The following is a 22,369-nucleotide window of genomic DNA, read 5'->3' on the forward strand; positions in this document are numbered from 1 at the left end:
GGATTCCAATAGTTCTAAATTTGCTAAAAAGTTAACAAACAATAGTCCTCTATAACAAAATAGTAAGAAAGGAGCCCAATTTAATAGACGTTATTGAGAAAAGTTGATATAAAGCACTTCTGTCCTCCTCTGATGCTGGTTGTCAAAATAAGCTCCAGATATTTTAAAGAATTAAAGTTGAAAATATCTCTTTTAAAGGTGAAACAAAATGGTATAGTTATCCAGCTGTGGTGGAGGAATTCATTTCTCAAGTATTAAAACAGTGGGCTAAATTACGAATGACGAATTGGAAGGATCTGATTGTATAGAACAGCAATCAGATTGTTGAACAACAACCTTAATAAGTTCTTGATCAAAAGGGAAAAATGCAAAACTATTTGAAATACACAAGGCTGGCAAAGATTAGTATTAAAAAATATAAAGAACAGTTATAAATCTGTAGGTTAGTACCCATTCTCCACTAGATAAACAGTTAAAAGATATGAACAAATACTATAAGAGGATATGCAAGCATCAAGCCTACATTTGGGAATATTTCAGTCTTGCTAATAATTAAAGTGCAAATTAAAAGCATGTCTATTCCTTTTCTTTTCTTTTTTTTTTTTTTTTTGGCTGCACCATGTGGCATGCGGGATCTAGTTCCCTGACCAGGGATCGAACCTGGGCCCCCTGCATTGAGAGCACAGAGTCTTAACTGCTTGACCACCAGGGAAGTCCCCCATAAGTCTATTTCCTACTTACTGAAGGAGCAAAAGTGATAAAACTCTATGTTAATGTGCTGGCGGGGAAATAGACATGCTCTCAGATTGCTGGTATGTTTTCTGGAGAGCAGGAGATCAAAATGAAACAGAAGCTGCAGGGAAACTGATTGTGTCCTTTGAGGCAATACTCTCAAAGGAATAAACCTCAAGAAATAATGTAAAAGAAGAAAGGTTGTTTGTACAAAGGTTGTAACGTAGTGAAAATCTGGCCATTACCTAACCTCCTGACAATTTGATAATGGTTGAGCAAACCAGAAAATATTAAGTTCGCATCGTATTAGCAACTGTTAAAACCATAAATCTGAGGATGTTGGCGATATTATAGGGAGCGCATGTAAGTGAAGAGGTAGAACGAGTTTGTTAGCTCAACATTGATAACTGTCACATTATGTTTGTCTAATGAAAACATCAGTACTGTCTGGGTTTCTCAATGGTCTAAGTCAGTGCTTGTGGGACTTCAGTGTGATTAAATCATTTGGGGATCTTGTTGAAAGGCGGATTTTGATTCAGTAGAACTTGGGTGGGGCCTGACATTCTAAATTTGTGACAAGCTCCCAGATAATGGGGAAGCTGCTGGTTCTCCCGCCACATTTTGAACAGCAAAGATTTAAATCTCTGCCCTGCAGTACGGTAGCCACTAGTCATGTGTGGCTATTCAAATTTAAATTAATTAAAGTAAAGTAAAATAGAACATTTAGTTTCTTAAGTCTTATTACCTATATTTCAAGTGTTCATTAGTCATGTATGGCTTACATTTTAGGAAGCTCGGATTATAGAACAATTCCATCATCATAGAAAGTACTATCAGACCTAAATCATCAGTCTTAAAGTGAAGAGGATTTTTATCTCTTTCTTTGTAGAGTTGTTTGAAATATACAATTATGAGCTTGTTCCATTCTTTTGTAGTCACAAATCATATAGGTATACATTGGTATGTAAGGCATAGAAGAGAGAAAGCAAGGAACAATTTCATCTAATTTAGTTTGATCAATGGAATTCTCTTTTCTCATTGATTTTATTGTCAGTCCATAGATGTGTTATCCTAATTATTCTTTGTCTCTCAATGGGCAGTCATTTCCACTAAATTTGTATCAGTTTCTTTGCCATTTTTTCCTTGTCCTACATTATTAATGTATACTGGAGGAGACATTGTTTGAAGAAGTATTGCAATAATTTAAAGTATACATGTGCGGGGCTTCCCTGGTGGCGCAGTGGTTGGGAATCCACCTGCCAATGCAGGGGACACAGGTTCAAGCCCTGGCTGGGGAAGATCCCATATGCTGCAGAGCAACTAAGCCCATGTGCCACAACTACTGAGCCTGCGCTGTAGAGCCCGCGCGCCACAGCCACTGAAGCCCACGCACCACAACTATTGAAACCTGTGCGCCTAGAGCCCGTGCTCAGCAACAAGAGAAGCCACTGCAATGAGAAGCCTGCGTACCGCAACGAAGAGTGCCCCTGCTCGCCGCAACTAGAGAGAGCCTGCGGGCAGCAACGAAGACCCAACGCAGCCAAAAATAAATACATAAATAAATAAAGTATACAAGTGTATAATTTGTGAAAAAAATCCCCATACTCCCTTTTCCCATCTAGGTGTTTCATCAATTTATATTTTTAAAGTGTACTCTTGAAGCAGGACCAACCTGTATTAGTTACCAAAGGATATGGGCATTGATTTTCATTGAAAGTTCCCTGGATGATTGCTTTTTCTTTACTTTCTGTGAAGTGGAAACACTGACCATTGTCATTTATTTCCAGGAATTTATGCAAATATTCTCATGAGATTCTCTCAGAAGATAACTTCAAGGTCCTGAAAAATCATGCACTCTCTGGACTGAACAAAGAGGAGTTAGCAGTGCTCCTTCTCCAAAATGACCCTTTTTTTATGCCAGAGGTAAGTTCTAATTCCTTAGTTTGAAAAGCGGGGAGAGTGCTGTCGGCAGCGTGGCATCGTGGGTGTGTTGGAATGGGAGCAGAGAAAACTGAGCACCAGGGCCTGCAGGTGGCGGCCAACAGGTGATTGTTGCTGAGTTATCTGAGAGCTTCCAACAATTTCCTTCCTATTTGAAGTTTTACAAGAATTTGAGTCTGGAATGCTTCCTCCGCTAGGCTGCCAGGGAACCCTGTGCGAGCCAGTGTGATCTGAAGAAATAGCAGTAGGACTAAGTGATGCCTTACATCCGAGTGACCTCCTGGAAGAGGTGGGCTTTGAGGCGAGGTTTTGGAAGATGACAGGGTGTATTGGCTGAGGCTAAGTTATTGGAAAAAAGAGACCTCAAAGTGCAGTGATTCAAATAAAATATTACTTTGTTTCTCTATCACTTGACAGTCTGGATCGGGGGTCATTAAACCATGGTCCATGGGCCAAATCCCACCTGCCTGTTTTTGTAGTTTAACTGGAACACAGCCACCCCTATTCATTTATATATTGTCTATTGTCGCTTTCTCATACAAGAGTGAGTTGAGTATTTGCAACAGAGACTGAATGGCATGCAAAGCCTAAACTATTTACCATTTGATCCTTCACAGAAATAGTTCACTGACTTTTGGTCTTGCCCAGATGTAGGCAGCTAGGTATCCGATGGTCAGGCAGCTAGATTCCACGATGTCATGCAGGGACTCAGGCCAGTAGGTCAGCCTTATTATCTTATATATAAAATATCCATTCTATTATTGGACCAGTAGATAATCTCTGTTCTCTTTTAACATGTGGCTTCCTCCTCCAGGTACAAGGAGACTCTTCTCACTGTCATCATTTTCTAACCAACAGGAATGTAGAGAGGGAGTAAGTGAAAGGCAAGCAGCTTTCTTTTTTAAAAGATGCGACTTGGACATTGTAAAAAGCGCATCTGCTCCATCTCATTCGCCAGAACTTATCACATGATCACATTTAGGTAGAAGGGAGGCTGGGAAATGTAGTTTCTGGCTGGGTAGCTAGCTGTCCAGCTAAAACTTGGAAGCTTCTATTATTAGAAGAAAGGTAAGGACAATGGCAGATAATTAACAGTTTCATCCACACAGGACTATTGACTTGAAAATCAGAGGATGCTTTTTAAAGAATGGTATCTGACCTGAGAAAAACCCTTGTGTAGAGAAGTTAGCCTCACACTGAAAGAGAGGCACAGAAACATAATGGAAGACTCAAGTGGAATGCGTGGAAGGCACCGAGATTAAGATAAGTAAAGGTGGGGACTTTCCTGGTGGTCCAGTGGTTAAGAATCCGCCTTCCAACGCAGGGGACTCGGGTTTGATCCCTGGTCGGGGAACTTAAGATCCCACATGCTGCGGGACAACTGAGCCCACGCATGCCACAACTAGAGAGAAGCCCGCATGCCGCAACTAAGACCTGACGCAGCCAAAAATAGATAAGTAAATAAATATATATATATATATTTTTTTAAAAGATAACCAAGGTTGAAATTCAGATGTGCTTTTATATATGACAAGATAGCTATTAGGGATATCTGGGGGGTTAAACATCTTTTGACTCTAAGCTCAGTGTGTTTCCCTGAGGACTTAGAAAACTTAGGACATGAGGGGTGATTTTGAGTTGATCACTGAGCTCAAGAGAGATAGGAATGCAAGGCAATCTGTAAAAATGTCTTCAGAGATGGAGAGAGTGGAGGAGGACTATATGTGCCGTTTCCCCAGGCATTCTTTCATTTAGGTACTTAGATTTCTCTCTCTCTCTCTCTCTCTCTCTCTCTCTCTCTCTCTCTCTCTCTCTCTCCGTTTCCAGGAGCCTAGGTTTAGAGGTCTTGTCTTGGGATCCCTATGGCCCTTGGCCTGTGTGCCAGCTCAGTCCCTCCTGGCTACCAACATGGGGAAACGGCTTACACACCAACTCGTTAAAGGTCCTGTTGACTAACAGAGCCACCCCCTCCTTTTCCTTTCATGTGAAGGGATGACGACAGGTGAAGTCTTGTTATGACCCTTGAGAGGAGTGTCCCTGGGGTCCAACCTTAGTCTAGTGTTAAACTTGGAAGTTTGGAAAGGTCCCTCATCAGGTCTGCTGTCTGCTTCTGTTCTCCAAAATCACCAAGGACTTTCTATATCACGTCCCTGGAGAATAAGGGGAGTGACGGCTCTTCCTTTCTCTAGGGAAGAACCTACTAGAAGGTGCTGTTGTGATGGATCCCATTGACAAAAGCGCTGGGAGGGTCCTCGTAGGAAAATGCTGTTGTCATCCTTTATCACACAGAGAGTCTGAAGTGTCATCTGAGGTTCCCTTTCCCTTTTAAGAATTCAGTACCCATGCTTAGTGGGTGGGGTGGGAAGGCTTGTGCTTGAAGTTTATTTTTAGCCAATAACTTAATTGCCATTTACCACTTGTCAGGGGTAGGATCACAGACTAGCAGACTGCACTGCTTCCTGAACCAGAGGTCTGAGGCGCTGGTTCCTGTAGTGGAAAATCGACCAGAGCATCAATAACATAAGTCTCTATTTGACAATTTGGGGCAAGAGTAGTCTCTCAAGGAGTGTTTTAACTTGGGTGAGTAGGGCAGAATATTTTCAAGGTTTTAGCAGGAGGGGGTCAGCCAGAGTTCAGCTAGTTCCAAGGATCGTTGGTCAAGGATGGTCCTTCCATGTCTCTCAGAGTCTTGACTCTGCCACTAACCACCTCTGTGGTCTTGGACATTTCATCCTTCTGCGTCTCACTTTACTTATTGTTTGTTTTGCATTCATTCAACTAACACTCAGGAGTTCCTACAAGGGCGGGCTTCTGAAGGCAGCAGTGGACCAGACACACTGGCTGCCCTCAAAAGCTTAAAATGTTCACACTCTTCCACCTTGCCTTGACCTGTGAGAACATAAAAGCATCAGGCAAATCTGACTTCCTCGTATAGAAACTTGTGTAACTGAGATGTATTTATTAAAAGGAAGAAATGATTTCATTTGTTCTGGCAGGAGCATTCTTACTAAAACATCAGCATAGAACTAGGAATGTTAACCAAAGTATCATTTGTGAAGTTGCTAATTATTCTTGTTTCATTCAAGCCTCTAGAACACTGGTTCTCAAGCTTTAAATGTGTGTCAGAATCACCTGGAGGGTTTGTCAAACCCAGACTGCTGGGCCTCTGGCCGCTCTGACTCTGTAGATATGGGGAAGGGCCCAAGGAGTTGTATTTCTTTTTTTTTTTTTTTAATTAATTAATTAATTTATTTATGGCTGTGTTGGGTCTTCGTTTCTGTGCGAGGGCTTTCTCTAGCTGCGGCAAGTGGGGGCCACTCTTCATCGCGGTGCACGGGCCTCTCACTATCGCGGCCTCTCTTGTTGCGGAGCACAGACTCCAGACGCGCAGGCTCAGCAATTGTGGCTCACGGGCCCAGCTGCTCCGCGGCACGTGGGATCTTCCCAGACCAGGGCTTGAACCCGTGTCCCCTGCATTGGCAGGCAGATTCTCAACCACTGCGCCACCAGGGAAGCCCTAGAAGTTGTTTATATGGCTTAAATCATGGTTGTTAGAGTCTGAATCCGTGTCTTTGCCACTTGGATACATCATAGTGGCCCATGTTGACCTGGTTTGCTCAGAGACCATTGAAACAACTTATAAATGCTTTCATCTTTAAGCTTCTTCATGTAATGATTCAAACATTTGCATCACATTTCATATTTTGCACAACACATTTACGTATTTTATTATTTAATCTGCTCGACAACTTGGTTAGGTGAGGAGAGCAAATATTTTCCTTCTTTACATCATAGGAAAGCGAGGCTGGGAGCCAGTAAGTAATTCAGACGTGAGGTCACATGTAGCTGCTTCCAGGGCTGCAGACTTCAACCAGCATCTTCTAGTCCTGTATCATCTGGTCTGGCCTCAGTGACAGTGTTTCTTCTGCTCTCCTTTCAGTAAGAACTACATCTCTGTAGAGCTAGATATGTAGATATACCTATTTACATAGGAATATACAAATTATCTGCTTCAGTTGATCTTTTGAGAAACTGACATTCTGCCTAGCTGAGACTAGATTCTAGACTCCCAGCAGTTGTAGGTAAGACCCACATGTCCTCTTTTGAATAATTAATTAATAAATTAATTAGTTTTGTTGCACTGGGTCTTAGTTGCAGCAGGAGGCCTCCTTAGTTGCAGCTCGCCAGCTCCTTAGTTGCAGCACGTGGGCTCCTCAGTTGCGGCTCGCAGCCTCCTTAGTTGCGGCACACTGGCTCCTTAGTTGTGGCATGCTAACTCTTAGTTGCGGCATGCATGCGGGATCCAGTTCCCTGACCAGGGATTGAACCTGGGCCCCCTGGATTGGGAGCGCGGAGTCTTAACCACTGCGCCACCAGGGAAGTCCCCACGTGTCCTTTTTTTTGGCTGCACTGCACGGCCTGCAGGATCTTAGTTTCCCAACCAGGGACCGAAGCGCGTGGAGTCTTAAACACTGGACCGCCATGGAAGTCCCTCCACATGTCCTTTTAATAGAACAATGAATTGATATCCAAAGACAGGCCTTCCTCTTTGGGGTTCCTTTATAATGTAGGGCTCCCTTTGGGTCCTGTTTGGTTCTATGTGTAGCTAGCCGTCTTATGTTGATTCTTCCAAAGGAGGTTAATCAAATTCAAGTTTCTTTTACTTAGTTTGTAGGCCTCTTCTGCCCCAAATAAGTCATCGATTGAACAGAACTCATCAAAGATTGTGGAATACACATGCATTTTTTTCCTTTGCTATATCTCTGCTTGCTTCTGATTTTTTTTTTCTTATCAGGAAGTAAGAAAAGCTGCGTTTTATTATTTATTTATTTAATTAATTAATTTTTATCAGAGTATAGTTGATTTACACTGTTGTGTTCGTTTCTGCTGTAACAGCAAAGTGAATCAGTTATATATATACATATATCCACTCTTTTTTAGATTCTGTTCCCATATAGATCATTACAGCCGATATTTGTATATAAACTTTCCTTAACGTGTGGCACATAGAGAAACATGTTTTATCTCCGGCTATTGTTTCTTCCTTCTGTAGATATGCAAAAATTATAAGGGAGAGGGTGGAAAACAGACTTGTAACCAGCGGCCACCGTGTGAAAGGCTCCATGTCTGTGAACACTTTACCCGAGGGAATTGTGGTTATGCCAACTGCTTCCGGTCCCATAACCTGATGGACAGAAAGGTGCTGGCCATCATGAGGGAGCACGGGCTGAGCTCAAGTGTGGTCCAGAACATCCAGGACATCTGCAACAGCAGGCACCGCCAGAAGAAACCCTCTGGGTGGAGAGGTAAATGCGGTCTACTTTTTAATTACTAGAACAAACAGAAATAAACAGAAATCGCAAGGAGAGAGAAACTCTACCTATACTCACTCTACCTCATCACATAAAACTCTTATTTTCACTTTCATACGTTGTCCATATGCATACACAATTTTTACGTAATTATGATCATAGTATATGTATGATTTTGCAACTCGATTTTCATGCTAAGCACTATCTCCCCCCACCATCAGATTTTTTTAAATGTTTACCATTTTTCTAAAAGCTAATTGATAAAACTTTTTTAAAGAGGAAAATAATAAAAATTTAACAGATGGACTAGGTGTTGATATTTTGTCATGGTTGTTTTATCACTTTCTCTCCATACATGTGGACATCTAGACACTCACACACACATCACGTCTTTGTGGTTAAAGCATTTGAGGTATGCGGTCATCGGGAGACTTCACACCTAAATATATCAGCATCGGCCTCCTCTAAACAAGGCTGTTCTCTTACATAACCACGCTACAACTAACACAGGACACTTAGTATTAATGCAACACTGTGTACAATTTAATTTACAGTCTTCAGTACTATTCATTTGAGATTTGTTTATTTATTTATTTTTTTATAAATTTATTTATTTATTTATTTATTATTTATTTTTGGCTGTGTTGGGTCTTCGTTTCTGTGCGAGGGCTTTCTCCAGTTGTGGCGAGTGGGGGCCACTCTTCATCACGGTGCGCGGGCCTCTCACTGTCGCGGCCTCTCCCGTTGCGGAGCACAGACTCCAGACACGCAGGCTCAGTAGTTGTGGCACACGGGCTTAGTTGCTCCGCAGCATGTGGGATCTTCCCAGACCAGGGCTCGAACCCGTGTCCCCCGCACTGGCAGGCGGACTCTCAACCACTGCGCCACCAGGGAAGCCCGAGATTTGTTTATTTTTATTTTTTAAATTTGGTAAAATATAAAAGTGGCCATTTTAATCATTTTAAAGTGTACAGTTCGATGGCATTATGTTCACATTGTTGTGCAAGCATCACCATCATCCATCTCCAGACCTTTATCATCTTTCCAAACTCAAACTCTGCACCCATCAAACAATAACCCTGTTTTCTCCTCCTTCCAGCCCCTGACAACTACCATTCTACTTTCTGTCTCTATGAATTTGACTACTCTAGCACCTTCATAGAAGTGGAATCATACAGTGGTTGTCTTTTTGTGAGTGACTGTTTTAAGTTACCATAATGTCTGCAAGGTTCATCCAATCCATGTTGTAGCATGCTAGTATTTCCTGCCTTTTAAAAAAAAGAATACATACATGTATTTTTTTCCAATTGTGGTAGAAATACACATAACATAAAATTTACTATTTTAACCATTTTTAAGTGCTCAGTGGCATTAAGTCCATTTACATTGTTGTGCAACCAATCTCCAGAACTTTCTTCATCTTGCAGAACTGAAACTCTGCCCCCATTAAACAGCGCCTCATTCTCTCCTCCCCTAGAGCCCTGTGTCGGCCACCATTCTAGTTTCTGTCTCTATGAATCTGATGACTGTAGGGAACTCCTAGAAGTGGAATCACACAGTGTTTATCTTTTTCTGACTGGCTTATTTCACTTGGCGTAATGTCCTTCTTTTTGGGTGGGGGGCACTCCACCGCATGGCTTGTGGGCTCTTAGCTCCCCGGCCAGGGATTGAACCTGCGCCCTCGGCAGTGAGAGCACGGAATCCTAACCACTGGACCACCGGGGACCTCACTTGGCATAATGTCCTTAAAATTCATTCATGTTGTAGCCTGTTTGAAAATTGCCTTCCTTTTTAAGGCTGAATACTATTTCACCGAATGGATATACCACATTTTGTTCATCCATTCATCTGCTGATGGACACTTGGGTTGCTTCTACCTTTTGGCTGTTGTGAATTATGCTGCTATGAACATGGGTGTACAAATATCTCTTTGAAACCCTGCTTTCAGTTTTTTTGAGTATATACCCTGAAGTGGAATTGCTGGATCACATGGTAATTCTGTGTTAAATATTTCAGGAACTGCCATACCGTTTTCCACAGTGGCTGCACCATTTTACATTCCCACCAGCAAAGCACTAGGGTCTCAATTTCTCCACCTCCTCACCAGCACTTGTTATTTTCTGGGTTTTTTTGGATAATAGCCATCCTATTATGATCAGTGAAGTGATCAGTACAATTTCTTAAGCATTTTCATATTGTTTAATGGAATTAACACTTGCAGTTTTTAATGTCTTTATGAAGCAGATATAGAGGAGATGAATTTTATGAAGCAAGTAGAATATATAACTCTAAGATTCTGTGAGAGAATCTTTTTATATTTGAGAAATGCTTTATCATTTACAAGGGACTTTCACCTAAAACATCTCATCATTGTTTCTCAGCAAAGCTGTGAAGCAAGGCAGGTGTATTATTGGCCTCACTTAATGGATAAGGAAACTGAGGCTTGGAAATTTTAAGTGACTTTTTTTTTTTTAAATTAATTTATTTATTTGGCTGCGTTGGGTCTTCATTGCGCCGCTGGGCTTTCTCTAGTTGCGGCGAGCGGGGGCTACTCTTCGTTGCAGTGCGCGGGCTTCTCGTTGCAGAGCACAGGCTCTAGGCACGTGGGCTCAGTAGTTGTGGCTCAGGGGCTCTGTAGTGCAGGCTCAGTAGTTGTGGTGCGCGGGCTTAGTTGCTCCACGGCATGTGGGATCCCCCTGGACCAGGTCTCGAACGTGCGTCCCCTGCTTTGGCAGGTGGATTCTTAACCACTGCACCACCAGGGAAGTCCCTTAAGTGACTTCTATTGCGAGCAGCCTTAAATCATTTTTAGAAGAGTGAAGGGTAATACTATGAATCAAGAAAAGTGATGTTTTCAGGGCCTCACAGGACTCGAGAGGAGCAGAGCTCATGTGTTCTGATTCCACATCTCGTGTTTTCTCTCCTGCACGACAATGCCCTCTCGACAGGGGAACATCTGGAAGGACGGGTTTTGGTGTAGTTTCTCAATATAAATTTATTGTATGCGAGAGGGAGTTTTCTTTGTTGTCACTTCTAGTTAATCTACTTAGTTGATGGGAGGAGGAGGCTTGCTTGTACTGCATTCCTGCTGCCCCCTGGGTTTGGAAGAGAAAGGACCTCTCTTCCTCCTCTTTCCCACACACAATCTCACAACTCACACACCACACACACACGCTCCAGCCACATGCACACAAAAACAACCACTTGCATACGTACATACCCCACACATACGCAAACTTCATGCACGCACAACACGTGTAACACATGCACAGGACACACTTCACACATGCCACACAAACACACCTGCAGTCACACCACACAGACTTCACACTTGTGCATGCCGCATACACCATACATGCATATCTCACCAGCCAACACACGTCACACACCATGCATGCAACCACACACACACATACACCCCTCACATGTATACCACACATGCGTATCACACACACACATACATGCACACACTTCATGCATGCACACACACCCAGCACAGCACATCCCACATGTAAACATCACACGCATGCACACCGCACTTTGTACGTACTCACGAACACACGTGCTCACTCCCTCCCTCCTCTCTGCTTCCCGGGGGTGTGACTTACCACGTTTCTAGGGAGAGGCCAATTTTTCTTTTTTGGATATTGCTCATTTAAGCTTGGGCATTTGGGGGGCTGGATGAACAATTCTGGAAAATTCTCAAGCTTCAGTGAAATCAGACCTTTATTGTAGTTTCTTTTGTTGTTGTTGTTTTAAGTATCGTGAATCCGTAACTTAGGTACACCTGTATCACAGTATGGGCAAACTCTAAATGATTTTGGGGAACTCCTCCCTGATTTGCACTAGTCTGTCTCTCCATTTACCCTAGTGGTGAGTGACTTGAACTAGAGAATTGTGGACAGCCCCACCTAAGAGTGTGGGCATTTGGGGGCCACAGCTAAGTCCCACGAGAGAAGCCAAGCAGAGCCAGTGTCAGTTCGACCTTTATCCTAGGTCATAGGTGGTGTTTTCTGCAGGGCTGGCAGGATGACAGTTTCCTCCGTTGTCATAAGCACCTTCTCGAGATTTTCACACAAAAGTAGTTTGATAGAACTTCGATAGCAAACCTGGAAAAGCTGAGGCGGAACAGGGCAGGGAAGTTGGTCACGTTAGCACTGACTTCCGTTGTTTGGTTTTTCTTTCCCAGCTCCTCCTTCGCATCGCAGAGACGCGGCGTACAGAGGGAGAAGCAAGAGCAGAGACCGGGGCAGCGGGGAGGCTCTTCCATCTGCTGCAGCTTCTGCCCAGAGGTCCTGCCCCCCGAGTCCAGATCCCACCGGCCGCCGGTCTCCCCCGGATGATGCGCCTGTCGAGGATCTTGCCCACAAGTTCACGCATTTGGGAAGTCAGGAGTGCCCTCTGCCTTCCTCAGGCTCGTCCGCGGCTGCCAATCTTGGAGGCACCGGTCAAGGGGGAGCAAGCCAGAGGTTTGCAGAGAATGGCGCTCCAGCGGATCTTTTCTATGGGAATCACAGCAATACTTACTTCACTTTTGATTCGACGTCAGCTCCCAAGTGGAAAGGCCCCGCCTCCTGGCAGAATGACCAAGACACTGGTAGAGAGAGTTTGTTTTCTCCCAGTCAGGCTGTCTCCTTCTCGCCTCTTGGTTCTCCGCAAACACCTGAAACCATCACCACCAGAAAGAGCACGGCCATCCTTTCCTCGGACTGCGTGAACACGGCAGGCAGACGTGGGAATCAAGACAGCCAGCATTTCCCGCTTTTTAATAATAACGTCGATGGCATGGCCACAGATGCCGCTTCCGTGAGATCGTTAAATTACAAAACCACAGCCAGTAGGCAGAGAGAAAAATCGTTACCTAGGGGTCAGGACACCGGAGTGACTCGCAGTCATCTGCAGGCCGCTGGCCAAATGACAGCTGCCGACGATGGGGCCATGGCCTTTGCTAATGGTAAACACACAGAGAAGACATTCTGGGCTAGTCTGTCCACAGTGCCACCAAATGGCTCTAGTAAAGTGATAGATGAAACTACCGATGTAGGTAAAACTGGTGCCACCGGGTTTTGGCTTCACATCGGCAGTCAGTGGGGAGAAAGACGTGTTACGCTCTGAAAGTCAGAGGCTGACAAGCCAGGTCTTGCCCACACATGGGGAGACCACTGCCCCGACACAAAGCAGCACTCACTCTGCCCAAGGTCCCTCATTTTACACCTTCCTTAAGCAACAGAGCTGCAGCCTAGGGGACCCATGGTCGGAACTCTGCTCAAATCTCTGTTACCCCTGCCAGTGAGATTACAACAAGGGCTCAGGCTGGGCTCTGTGTGAGTCACTGAGAGACAGAGAGGGGCCCCATGTGTCATGTCTGCAGCAGAGCAGCTAGGGCTAGTGGTTTCTCTTTGGATGTCCCTTAGCAGTATTAAAGAGCAAAGGGGGTTTTGGTTAAGGAGCAGTACTGAGGAGGAGGTTGACATATGAAGGTGGAAGGACCAACCCTAGAACTGTATAGAATAAGTTGCTACATTTATTGAGAACAGGAATAGTTCAACTATGGTTTAAGAAATAAACATAACTCTCAGGTGACCCAGATGTTCATGTTTGCTTTCATGTCTAGGCTCTCATGAGCAGTACATGAATCATAAGAATTTTCTTGAACGTGGCCCCCATTTCAGATATTCTTCCCCACTGTAAGACCAGATATCTTGATTTTCGGTTTGAATATTAGGATCAGCACACATGCATCCTCTTTTGTTTTGTAGATTCCGTATCTGACGTTGCGAGTACCGTATGTTCTACGAGGGATGAACATGGCTCAAACGAAATTTGTCTTGACCATCTGTATAAGGGTTGTCAACTTAGTGAGTAACTTACTTAAGGACTTTCTAGAGCAGAAACTTTATTAATAGTAGTATAGCTAACATTTACTGTGTACTGTGTGTCAGGTGCAATGCGAAGAATCTTACATTCATCTTCTTTAAACTTCAAATCAACCCTAGGTTCTGTTGTTAACCCATTTTGCAGATGCACAAACCACCCACTTCACCACCGCATGATATTATACTTTCTCCTTTTACAATTCAGTTTTAGGTGAACTGTTATACTTAATCAGGGACCCATCTTTTTACACACTAAAAGCAAACAAAAGTATCCTAGCAGACACATTTTCAAAGTTTGTGTCCTGTCATGATTTAGGCATTGCCTCTCTTCTGGGCCATGGGCTCTAGTCGCCCCTCACGTGTGTACTGAGGGACCCGTGCTCCACACGACCAATGTCTCGTGTGTCGTTCCGGTCAATGAGCCACACCTGTCCACACTGTTGCCTCCCACCAGGATTCCTGCAGAAATATTTCCCATGGAGCTGCTTGGGACACACTCTCACTGCCCTCTCACTCTTACACCACTCTTTCCCTTTCATGCCTCCACCCCAGGCCTAGGCATCATGTCTGATTCATTTGCTTGATTACTTAGTGGTCTTAGATGCATTCACCTTGTGTCTGAAGAGGAGATTCTGCCCTGCGTTCCCTAAATCAAAAATCTTTAACTTTAAAATATTTTCTTTTTAATTATGGTAAAATACACATAACAGATTTTACCATCTTAACTATTTTTAAGTGTACAGTTCAGTAGGGTTCATTACATTCGTATTGTTGTGCAACCAATCTCCAGAATTGTTTTTATCTTGTAAAGCTGAGACTCTGTACCCATTAAACAGCAACTCCTTTCCCCCTTCTGGCAGCGAAGCCCCTGGCAGCCGCCATTTTGGTTTCTGTCTATAAGTATGACTTCTCTACGACCCTCATATGAATGAACTCACACAATATTTGTCTTTTTCGGACACTGGCTTATTTCACTTAGTACAATGTCCTCAAGGTTCATCCATGTTGTAGCCGTTGTGAGAATTTCCTTCCTTTTTAAGGCTGAATACTATTCCATTGTATTCTATCACATTTTGTTTATCCATTCATCCATTGATGGGCACTTGAGTTGCTTCTACCTTTGCCTGTTGTGTATAATGCTGCTATGAACACAGGTGTACAAATATCTGTTTGAGATTTGCTTTCAGTACTTTTGGGTATATACCCAGAAGTGGAATTGCTGGATTATATGGTAAATCTATGTTTAAGTTCTCGAGGAACTGCCGCACAGTTTTCCATAGCAGCTGTATCATTTTATATTTTCACCAGCAATGCACGAGGGTTCCAGTTTCTCCACATCCTTGCCAACACTTGTTAATGTGTTTTTGTTTGTTTGTTTGTTTGTTTATAGCAGCCATTCTAATGGGTGTGAAGAAGGTTTTACTTTTTGAATCAGCCAAATCCCAGGCAGTGCCGCTTTGGATTTCCTTGTGATGTCTAAGTCTGCCTCTTTTTGTTCTAAAGCAGTAACACATCTTTTAGACATTTCAAAACGGTTGGAACATAATGCAAATTGTGAAAAATAGAACTGTTTTCTGTACTCCTGTATTATGGACTTCTAACATTAATTCATTCTTCAGCAAGCATTCATTGAATGGTCATCTTTTTCATGCCCAGCCCTCTGCCAGTGAAGCAAGGGAGAAGTAAGCTAAACAATGATGCAGGCCTTTTTTCAATGAGTTTGTCGTTAAGGTGGGGCATCAAAACATCCACAAATTTGGGAATTCCCTGGCGGTCCAGTGGTTAGGACTCCATGCTCTCACTGCCGTGGGCCGGAGTTCAATCCCTGGTTGGGGAACTAAGATCCCACAAGCTGCACGATGCGGCCAAAAACAAACAAACAAAAACAAACAAACAAAACATCCACAAATTAGAAAACTGCGTAAAATGAGTAAATACATAAATAAAGCACAGACTGAGTCCCGAGCGCTGGCTGAGGGAATACAGAACACAAGTCAGTTCAGAAGAGCGCGAGATACTGAGGGAATTCTTCTGGAAGAGATGAATTTTAGGCCAGGGCTTCAAGGAAACACAACAGCAGCTGCCTATGCTGGAGAGCAGTTTGTCTCAGTAAATCCACATGTGGGGTGCAGAAAGGGTAACTGTAAATTTATAATGATCTCAGATTTCCATGTGGGTAACATGGCTTTTTGCGGAGCAGAGAATTTTGTTTTCTGATGAGTCTCCATGGGTAATAATGGAACCTGGAGTTTGGGACAATGCAGGTAGGGGCCAGCATGAGCACAGGTGTAGCTGGGAAATGTGCCTGCAGGGCAGGCAGGATGAGAAAGGCAGGCCTTGATGGGGAGAGTCAGCAGTGAACTTGGCCGAATTGCTCAGACTTCTTTTCTGTCTTTTTAGAGAGCTGCAACAAAGTTCACTTCCACCTGCCCTACCGGTGGCAGATGTTACTTGCAAACACCTGGATGGACCTCCCGCTCATGGAGAATATTGAGAAGGCCTTTTGTGACCCCAAAGTCTGCACGTAAGTTGGTGGCTGGTCTGGCTTGTGAGATGCACAACGTCATCAAAAGAAAGCCCAGTGCTATGCTTATGGGAAGAAGAAAAAGCCGTTTTCCTTCAGAATCCCATTCAGGTTAACTCTTGAGATAAAAATGGCAAATGCCTGCTGAGTTAATGAAGAAAAATACATAAGTGGGGCAGGTTTGAAGTCACTCAGAGCCTGGCCAATACGAGGGACTCTGGGAGTATTTGCTAACTCAGGTGAAATAAACAGGGACACAAATATTTGTTTAGTTAATATTTGTCAGTGTGTCCTGCAGAACAACACAATGCGTAGGTTGGTTTGTATTCCTATCAGCTCATCGTAGGACTATTACAGGTACTAAATGATGAGCTCAGAAGAGCTTTGGCTTAATTTCATAGTTTGAGAAAATGATTTGAGTCATTTCATATAGTTCTAGGGCAGGATTTTGTTGTATACTTTAGCATTTTATATCTTCCTCTATGTTCGCTCTTTTCTCTATCCTGGAGGTTTCTAAGAGGCTACCTTATATTTCTGCTTCTATTAGGGCTGATATGGGTGATACCACCCATGACCATATTTATAAGCTGCATCCTGTTTTACAAGGAAATTCTTTGGGGGGAAAAATACGGATGTGTCGTCGTCTGCAAATTTAGTGAATTTTTGGTGGAGATTCTGTGTTGCTGCATTTTGCCACTAGAGGGTGGCGTCAGCTGTTTTGCTTCTAGGTGTATTTCTCCCCCCAGGTAAATCTGAAGCAGGGTTTTTCAACCTTAGCGCTATTGACTTTTGAGACCAGATGATTATTTGTTTTGGGAGGGCAGTTTAGCATCATTCCTGGCTTCCACCCACTGCATGCCAGCTGTGATAAACAAAAATGTTTTTCCGACATTGTCAAATGTTCCCTGGGTCACAAAATTGCTCCTGGTTGAACATCACTGATCTAGGAGGTGTTTCATAGAGCAGTAACTCTTAAACTTTTTGGTCTCAGGAGCCCTATGTAGTCTTAAAATGTATTGAGAATCCCAAAGAACTTCTGTTTATGTGGATTATAGCTATTGATATTTACCATATTAAAAATCACAACTGAGAAAAAAAAATCACAACTGAGAAAAATTAAATATTTACTGATACATTAAAAATAACAACAATAAACTCATTCATGTTAACATAACATTTTTAGATAATTATATATCTAAATTATATATAGTTATATGCATATATAACTGTATATAAGTAAAACTATAAAAATGACTTTTCTAAAACAAAACAAAACCAAATTCACTGAGAAGACTGAAATTGTTATATATTTTTGCAAATCTCTTTATTGTGAAATCAAACATCATGTAGCCTCTGGAAAACTCCATTGTGTACCTGTGAGGGTATGAAGGTGAAAAAGGCAGGTGATGTCTTAATATTATTATGAAAATAACTTTGACCTTGCTGGCTCCCTGAAAAGGTCTTGGACCACACTTTGATAACTATTTTAATAATAACTGAAAAAAACTGACCTACTGTGAGTTTCTCACTGACTTTCTAACAAACATTGAGCCAATCCATTGTTTTGTGTGGGCACAGTTGTCTATGGGGGATATTTTTTGAGGGAAGAACACATTTTGTGCCACCATTAAATATGTGGGGTAGGCAGGTTGCATTACCTCTCTGTAGTTAAGTGTTTTCTTTTATGTGTAAGACTGAAAGCTGTATAAGGGAAATTCAAAGATCCCTTTCAGCTCTCAAGGTTTAATTCTATCCTCTTATTAGGGAAGACCAGAGTATAGAAAACAGAAGCATTTTGTTTCAGTGAAGCATTTTGTTAACACAAAACTTTTCCCTCTCAGCGTTTCTATTGGAAATTATAAAATCAGTTTCCAGAAGATGACTTGTGATTATAATCCCGTCCGACGTCTCTCCACGCCTTCATCTGTCACAATGCCGGCCAGTTCTCTCTTTACCACAAAATGGATTTGGTACTGGAGAAATGGATATGACAAATGGGTTCAATATGGAGAGAAGGTGAGTACCATTCCTCCTTGTGGACCCTCTTGTATAAACTTGCCAACTTCAGAAGAAACTAGTAGTACAGTGTCTGACACCTATGTGGTTACCCATGGAGCATGGACGTGGTAGAGGAAGTGGTGCTTTTTTACATTATACCCAGCAAGCATGGACTCCGATTGCATCATAAAAAATTATAATTATTTTTAAGGAACTCCTTGATCCATGAGCCAGCCAAATATCCCTCTTTCCTCGCTCTCGGGGACTGGGTTGGAACCTTGAGATAGCTTTCTATGTATTAGTACATAAATGTACAGAGACTACTGCTTTCAGCCAGAAGAGGAGGCAGGAGTGAGAAATCAGAAGACTGATATAGATGGTTACTAGGATGCAGTCAGAGTCTGGATTCAGATGGACTAGAAGATTCTAGACTTACCCGCACAGGGACATAGTAAAGGGAGAGAAGTTTATTTTTTTCAATTTAATTTAATTTTTTTTAACATCTTTATTGGAGTATAATTGCTTTACAGTGGTGTGTTAGTTTCTGCTTTATAACAAAGTGCATCAGTTATACCTATACATACATCCCCATATCTCCTCCCTCTTGCGTCTCCCTCCCACCCTCCCTATCCCACCCCTCTAGGTGGTCACAGAGCACGAGCTGATCTCCCTGTGCTATGCGGCTGCTTCCTACTAGCTATCTATTTTACATTTGGTAGTGTATATAAGTCCATGCCACTCGGGAGAGAAGTTTAGATAAGCAGAGCTTCTGTCTAGTATCCTTTCTTCCCTTTGATTCATAGGATTAAAGAGAGAGAGAGAGAGAGAGAGAGGGAGGGAGTGAGCTTAAGTAGGCAATGAAATCAGAGTGATGAGAAAGAGAAAAGAAAAGCAAGATGAAGAGTGGCCCCCGCTCGCCGCAACTGGAGAAAGCCCTCGCACAGAAACGAAGACCCAACACAGCCAAAAATAAATAAATAAATAAATTAAAAAAAAAAAAAAAAAGAAAGAAAAGCAAGAGACGAAAGTGAAGCCAAAGACAAAGTAGGGACGAGGAAATGCCAGCGTCAGATTCTCTAGGGTTAGAAGTGGATGGGCTATACATTTGGCTCTGCGCCCCCTAGCTACCAAAGCAAGCAAAGAAACACTGTCTGTTATGTGACCCCCTGTGCCTCCATGGAAAGACCATTCCAGTTACTCAGGAGAAGCATGGCTTTTTTTCTGTTGGCGAGGCCTGAGAAAAAGGTCTCCTATGGGGCACACAGAGGGGACCTTGTGTGCTGTGGCGAGTGAGGTCTTCAACCTTGGTCCCCCCATCCCTGCAGTACATGGCGGTTTCCCAGTGGTCTTAGCGGCAGATACATGCTATCAAACAGTCTTTCACAGAACCTACATGAGCGAACTAGGGTGAAGCAGAGCTGCCCTGTGCAAAGAGGATGGGGCTCAGAGCTCTTGGCTTTCCCCTCCTGCGGTGACCTATCAAGCACCTCGGCATGAAAACCCCTGTGATATTTAGCTTTGTACGGGCTCTTCTTATATTTAAGCCGAGGATGATGTCAAAGTGCAGTTCCATAAAAGTGATTCTGTGAGGCGCCTGTGGAAAGAGAAATTATAAACGCAAATTCTTTAGCCTTGGTTATTAAATAAAATAATTAAATAAAACGAAACAAAACGAAATGAAATTAAAATAGTAAACTATAGGTCTCAATGGTTCTTAGGTCAAATACTTGCAATTTTCAGTAAGATAGGGGAGAAAGGTTAGAAAATACTTGTATTCTAGTGACATCATGATCCCAGAGACCAAAAGGAACTTTAAGGGGTAAAAGATCATATTTAAATTTACACAAGTTCTGTCACTCATGTCCCCTAGTAAAACATCAAGAAACTTCCTGATAAAACTTCTTTAATATTAAGTTCTCCCTGGGATATTCAGTCTGTGTTAAATGCACAGTTCTAGAATGTAACTTCCTACCTACGAACACAAAAGATGTTATAGTCATTGAACCTGTGGCACTTGTCTGTTGTAAGAAATGGAATGTGTTCTTTGAGGATGTGAATAAACTCTTACTGTCTCATATTAGTTAGACCCATCATTATATAAATTGAGTGGGCACTTCTGTTATAAAAGGGAAAAAAAAAAAAGAAAGGAAGGAAGGAAAAACAGGCCCTGGGTGTGGTGTTTTCCTTGCTGGTCATCCAAGTAAAATAAAAATGATGGTACCGGGAGATCCGAAACACAGACGTAAGGTGCAGCCTGGTTTCTTTCATAGTTCAATGTATTATGTATTATGGTCCAAGTTTACAGCTGTTTGATGACCTGGTTTGATCCAGTGTACAGGTTAGAATATTTAGAGAACAGAGTGGACTGACTAGCTTTCGGACAGAGCCCTACAGGTTTTATTTCTTGCAACTGAATTTTTAATAAGAGTTGGGCATAGGCCTTCCCTGGTGGCGCAGTGGTTACGAATCTGCCTGCCAATGCAGGGGACACGGGTTCGAGCCCTGGTCCAGGAAGATCCCACATGCCGCGGAGCAACTAAGCCCGTGCGCCACAACTACTGAGCCCACGTTCCACAACTACTGAAGCCCACGCACCCTAGAGCCCGTGCTCCACAATAAGAGAAGCCACCGCAATGAGAAGCCTGCGCACCGCAACGAAGAGTAGCCCCCGCTCACCACAACTAGAGAAAGCCCGTGCGCAGCAATGAAGATCCAACACAGCCAAAAAAAAAAAAAAAAAGAGTTGGACATATATGTATAGCTGATTCACTGTTATAAAGCAGAAACTAACACACCATTGTAAAGCAATTATACTCCAATAAAGATGTTAAAAAAAAAAGAGTTGGGCAACTGAGATTTCCAGGTTAGGAACCTCTCTGGTAGGAACTGGGAGAAATAGAAACTTTTGCCAACAAAGGGTAGATGCATATGTTTGACAGTGAACCCTCTGGAAGGTAGAATTGATATATGGCAGTTCAGGTGCTTAACCAGGACTTGCACCTACATGGATGGTGGGCCAGGAGAGGACGGTGGGCAGCGATGGTGCAGGATGGGGTTACAGCAGGAGTGACTGGAGGGCAGAGCCAGGTAGCAGTCATGGGCTTTGCGTCAGTCAGGGGGTGCAGATCCAGACCCTCAAGATGTTTACCAGCAGATAGCCAAGCTTAGTAGCTGTGAAAGCTGGCCTTTTGGGGCAGGAGTGCGTGACCTGACGGAATTGCCCAGGGCAAAGGCAAGCCATAGCTCTAGAAAGCCGAGATCAAGGCAAACATGTAGGCACAAGACAAAAGCCGAGACCTGGTAACTGAAACTGAGGTATAAGTTCAAGTCTTCTGGGAGAATGCATAATTGAAGGCTCTACCATTCATTCATTCATTCATTCACTCACCCATTCAGAACTGGAGTACAGTGAGGGCAGAGCCAGAGGAATGGACTGGTGAACCATGAGAGGCTGGGCAGATGCTCAGACACTGACTTAATGGCCTCGTTCTGTCCGGTATGACAACCACTCGCCATGTGTGGCTATTTAATTTTTTTTTTTTTTTTCCCCAGAGAAGGATTTATTACTTGCAGCAAGGAAGAAGAACACTGGGGATCTTTCCCAAAGCAATGTCTCTGGGGCTATTTAATTTTAAACTTAAATTAAATTAAGAATCAGTTGTTGTCACACTAGTCACACTTTAAGTGCTCTAGAGCCACATGTGGCTCGTGGCTACCGTATAGGACAACACAGAGAAATTTCCATCGTCAAACAAAGTTCTAGTGAATATGGCTGATATAGACCCTAAAGCCTTGCTGGTCAAAGTCAGGTCCGCAGACCAGCAATGTCAGTGTCATCTGGGAGATGTTCAAAATACAGGCTCTGGGACTTCCCTGGTGGCACAGTGGTTAAGAACCTGCCTGCCAATGCAGGGGGCATGGGTTTGATCCCTGATCCGGGAAGATCCCATGTGCTGCGGAGCAACTAAGCCCGTGTGCCACAACTA

The 22,369-nt window shown here is 43.1% G+C and overlaps 1 protein-coding gene across 1 annotated transcript in view; it reads left to right on the forward strand.

Annotated features, from left to right (window-relative positions):
• ZC3HAV1 (zinc finger CCCH-type containing, antiviral 1) overlaps nucleotides 1-22,369 on the forward strand; it is a 62,767-nt gene that overhangs the window by 19,446 nt on the left and 20,952 nt on the right. Inside the window, exons 2-7 of the mRNA XM_059933251.1 lie at nucleotides 2,520-2,655; nucleotides 7,727-7,979; nucleotides 12,175-12,939; nucleotides 13,745-13,843; nucleotides 16,262-16,385; nucleotides 18,227-18,401. Coding sequence (XP_059789234.1) covers nucleotides 2,520-2,655; nucleotides 7,727-7,979; nucleotides 12,175-12,939; nucleotides 13,745-13,843; nucleotides 16,262-16,385; nucleotides 18,227-18,401 — 1,552 coding nt within the window. The remainder of the gene's footprint in view (nucleotides 1-2,519; nucleotides 2,656-7,726; nucleotides 7,980-12,174; nucleotides 12,940-13,744; nucleotides 13,844-16,261; nucleotides 16,386-18,226; nucleotides 18,402-22,369) is intronic.

The sequence above is a fragment of the Balaenoptera ricei genome, chromosome 9 (genome assembly GCF_028023285.1).
Source record: "Balaenoptera ricei isolate mBalRic1 chromosome 9, mBalRic1.hap2, whole genome shotgun sequence".
In the NCBI taxonomy this organism is placed as follows: Eukaryota; Metazoa; Chordata; class Mammalia; order Artiodactyla; family Balaenopteridae; genus Balaenoptera; species Balaenoptera ricei.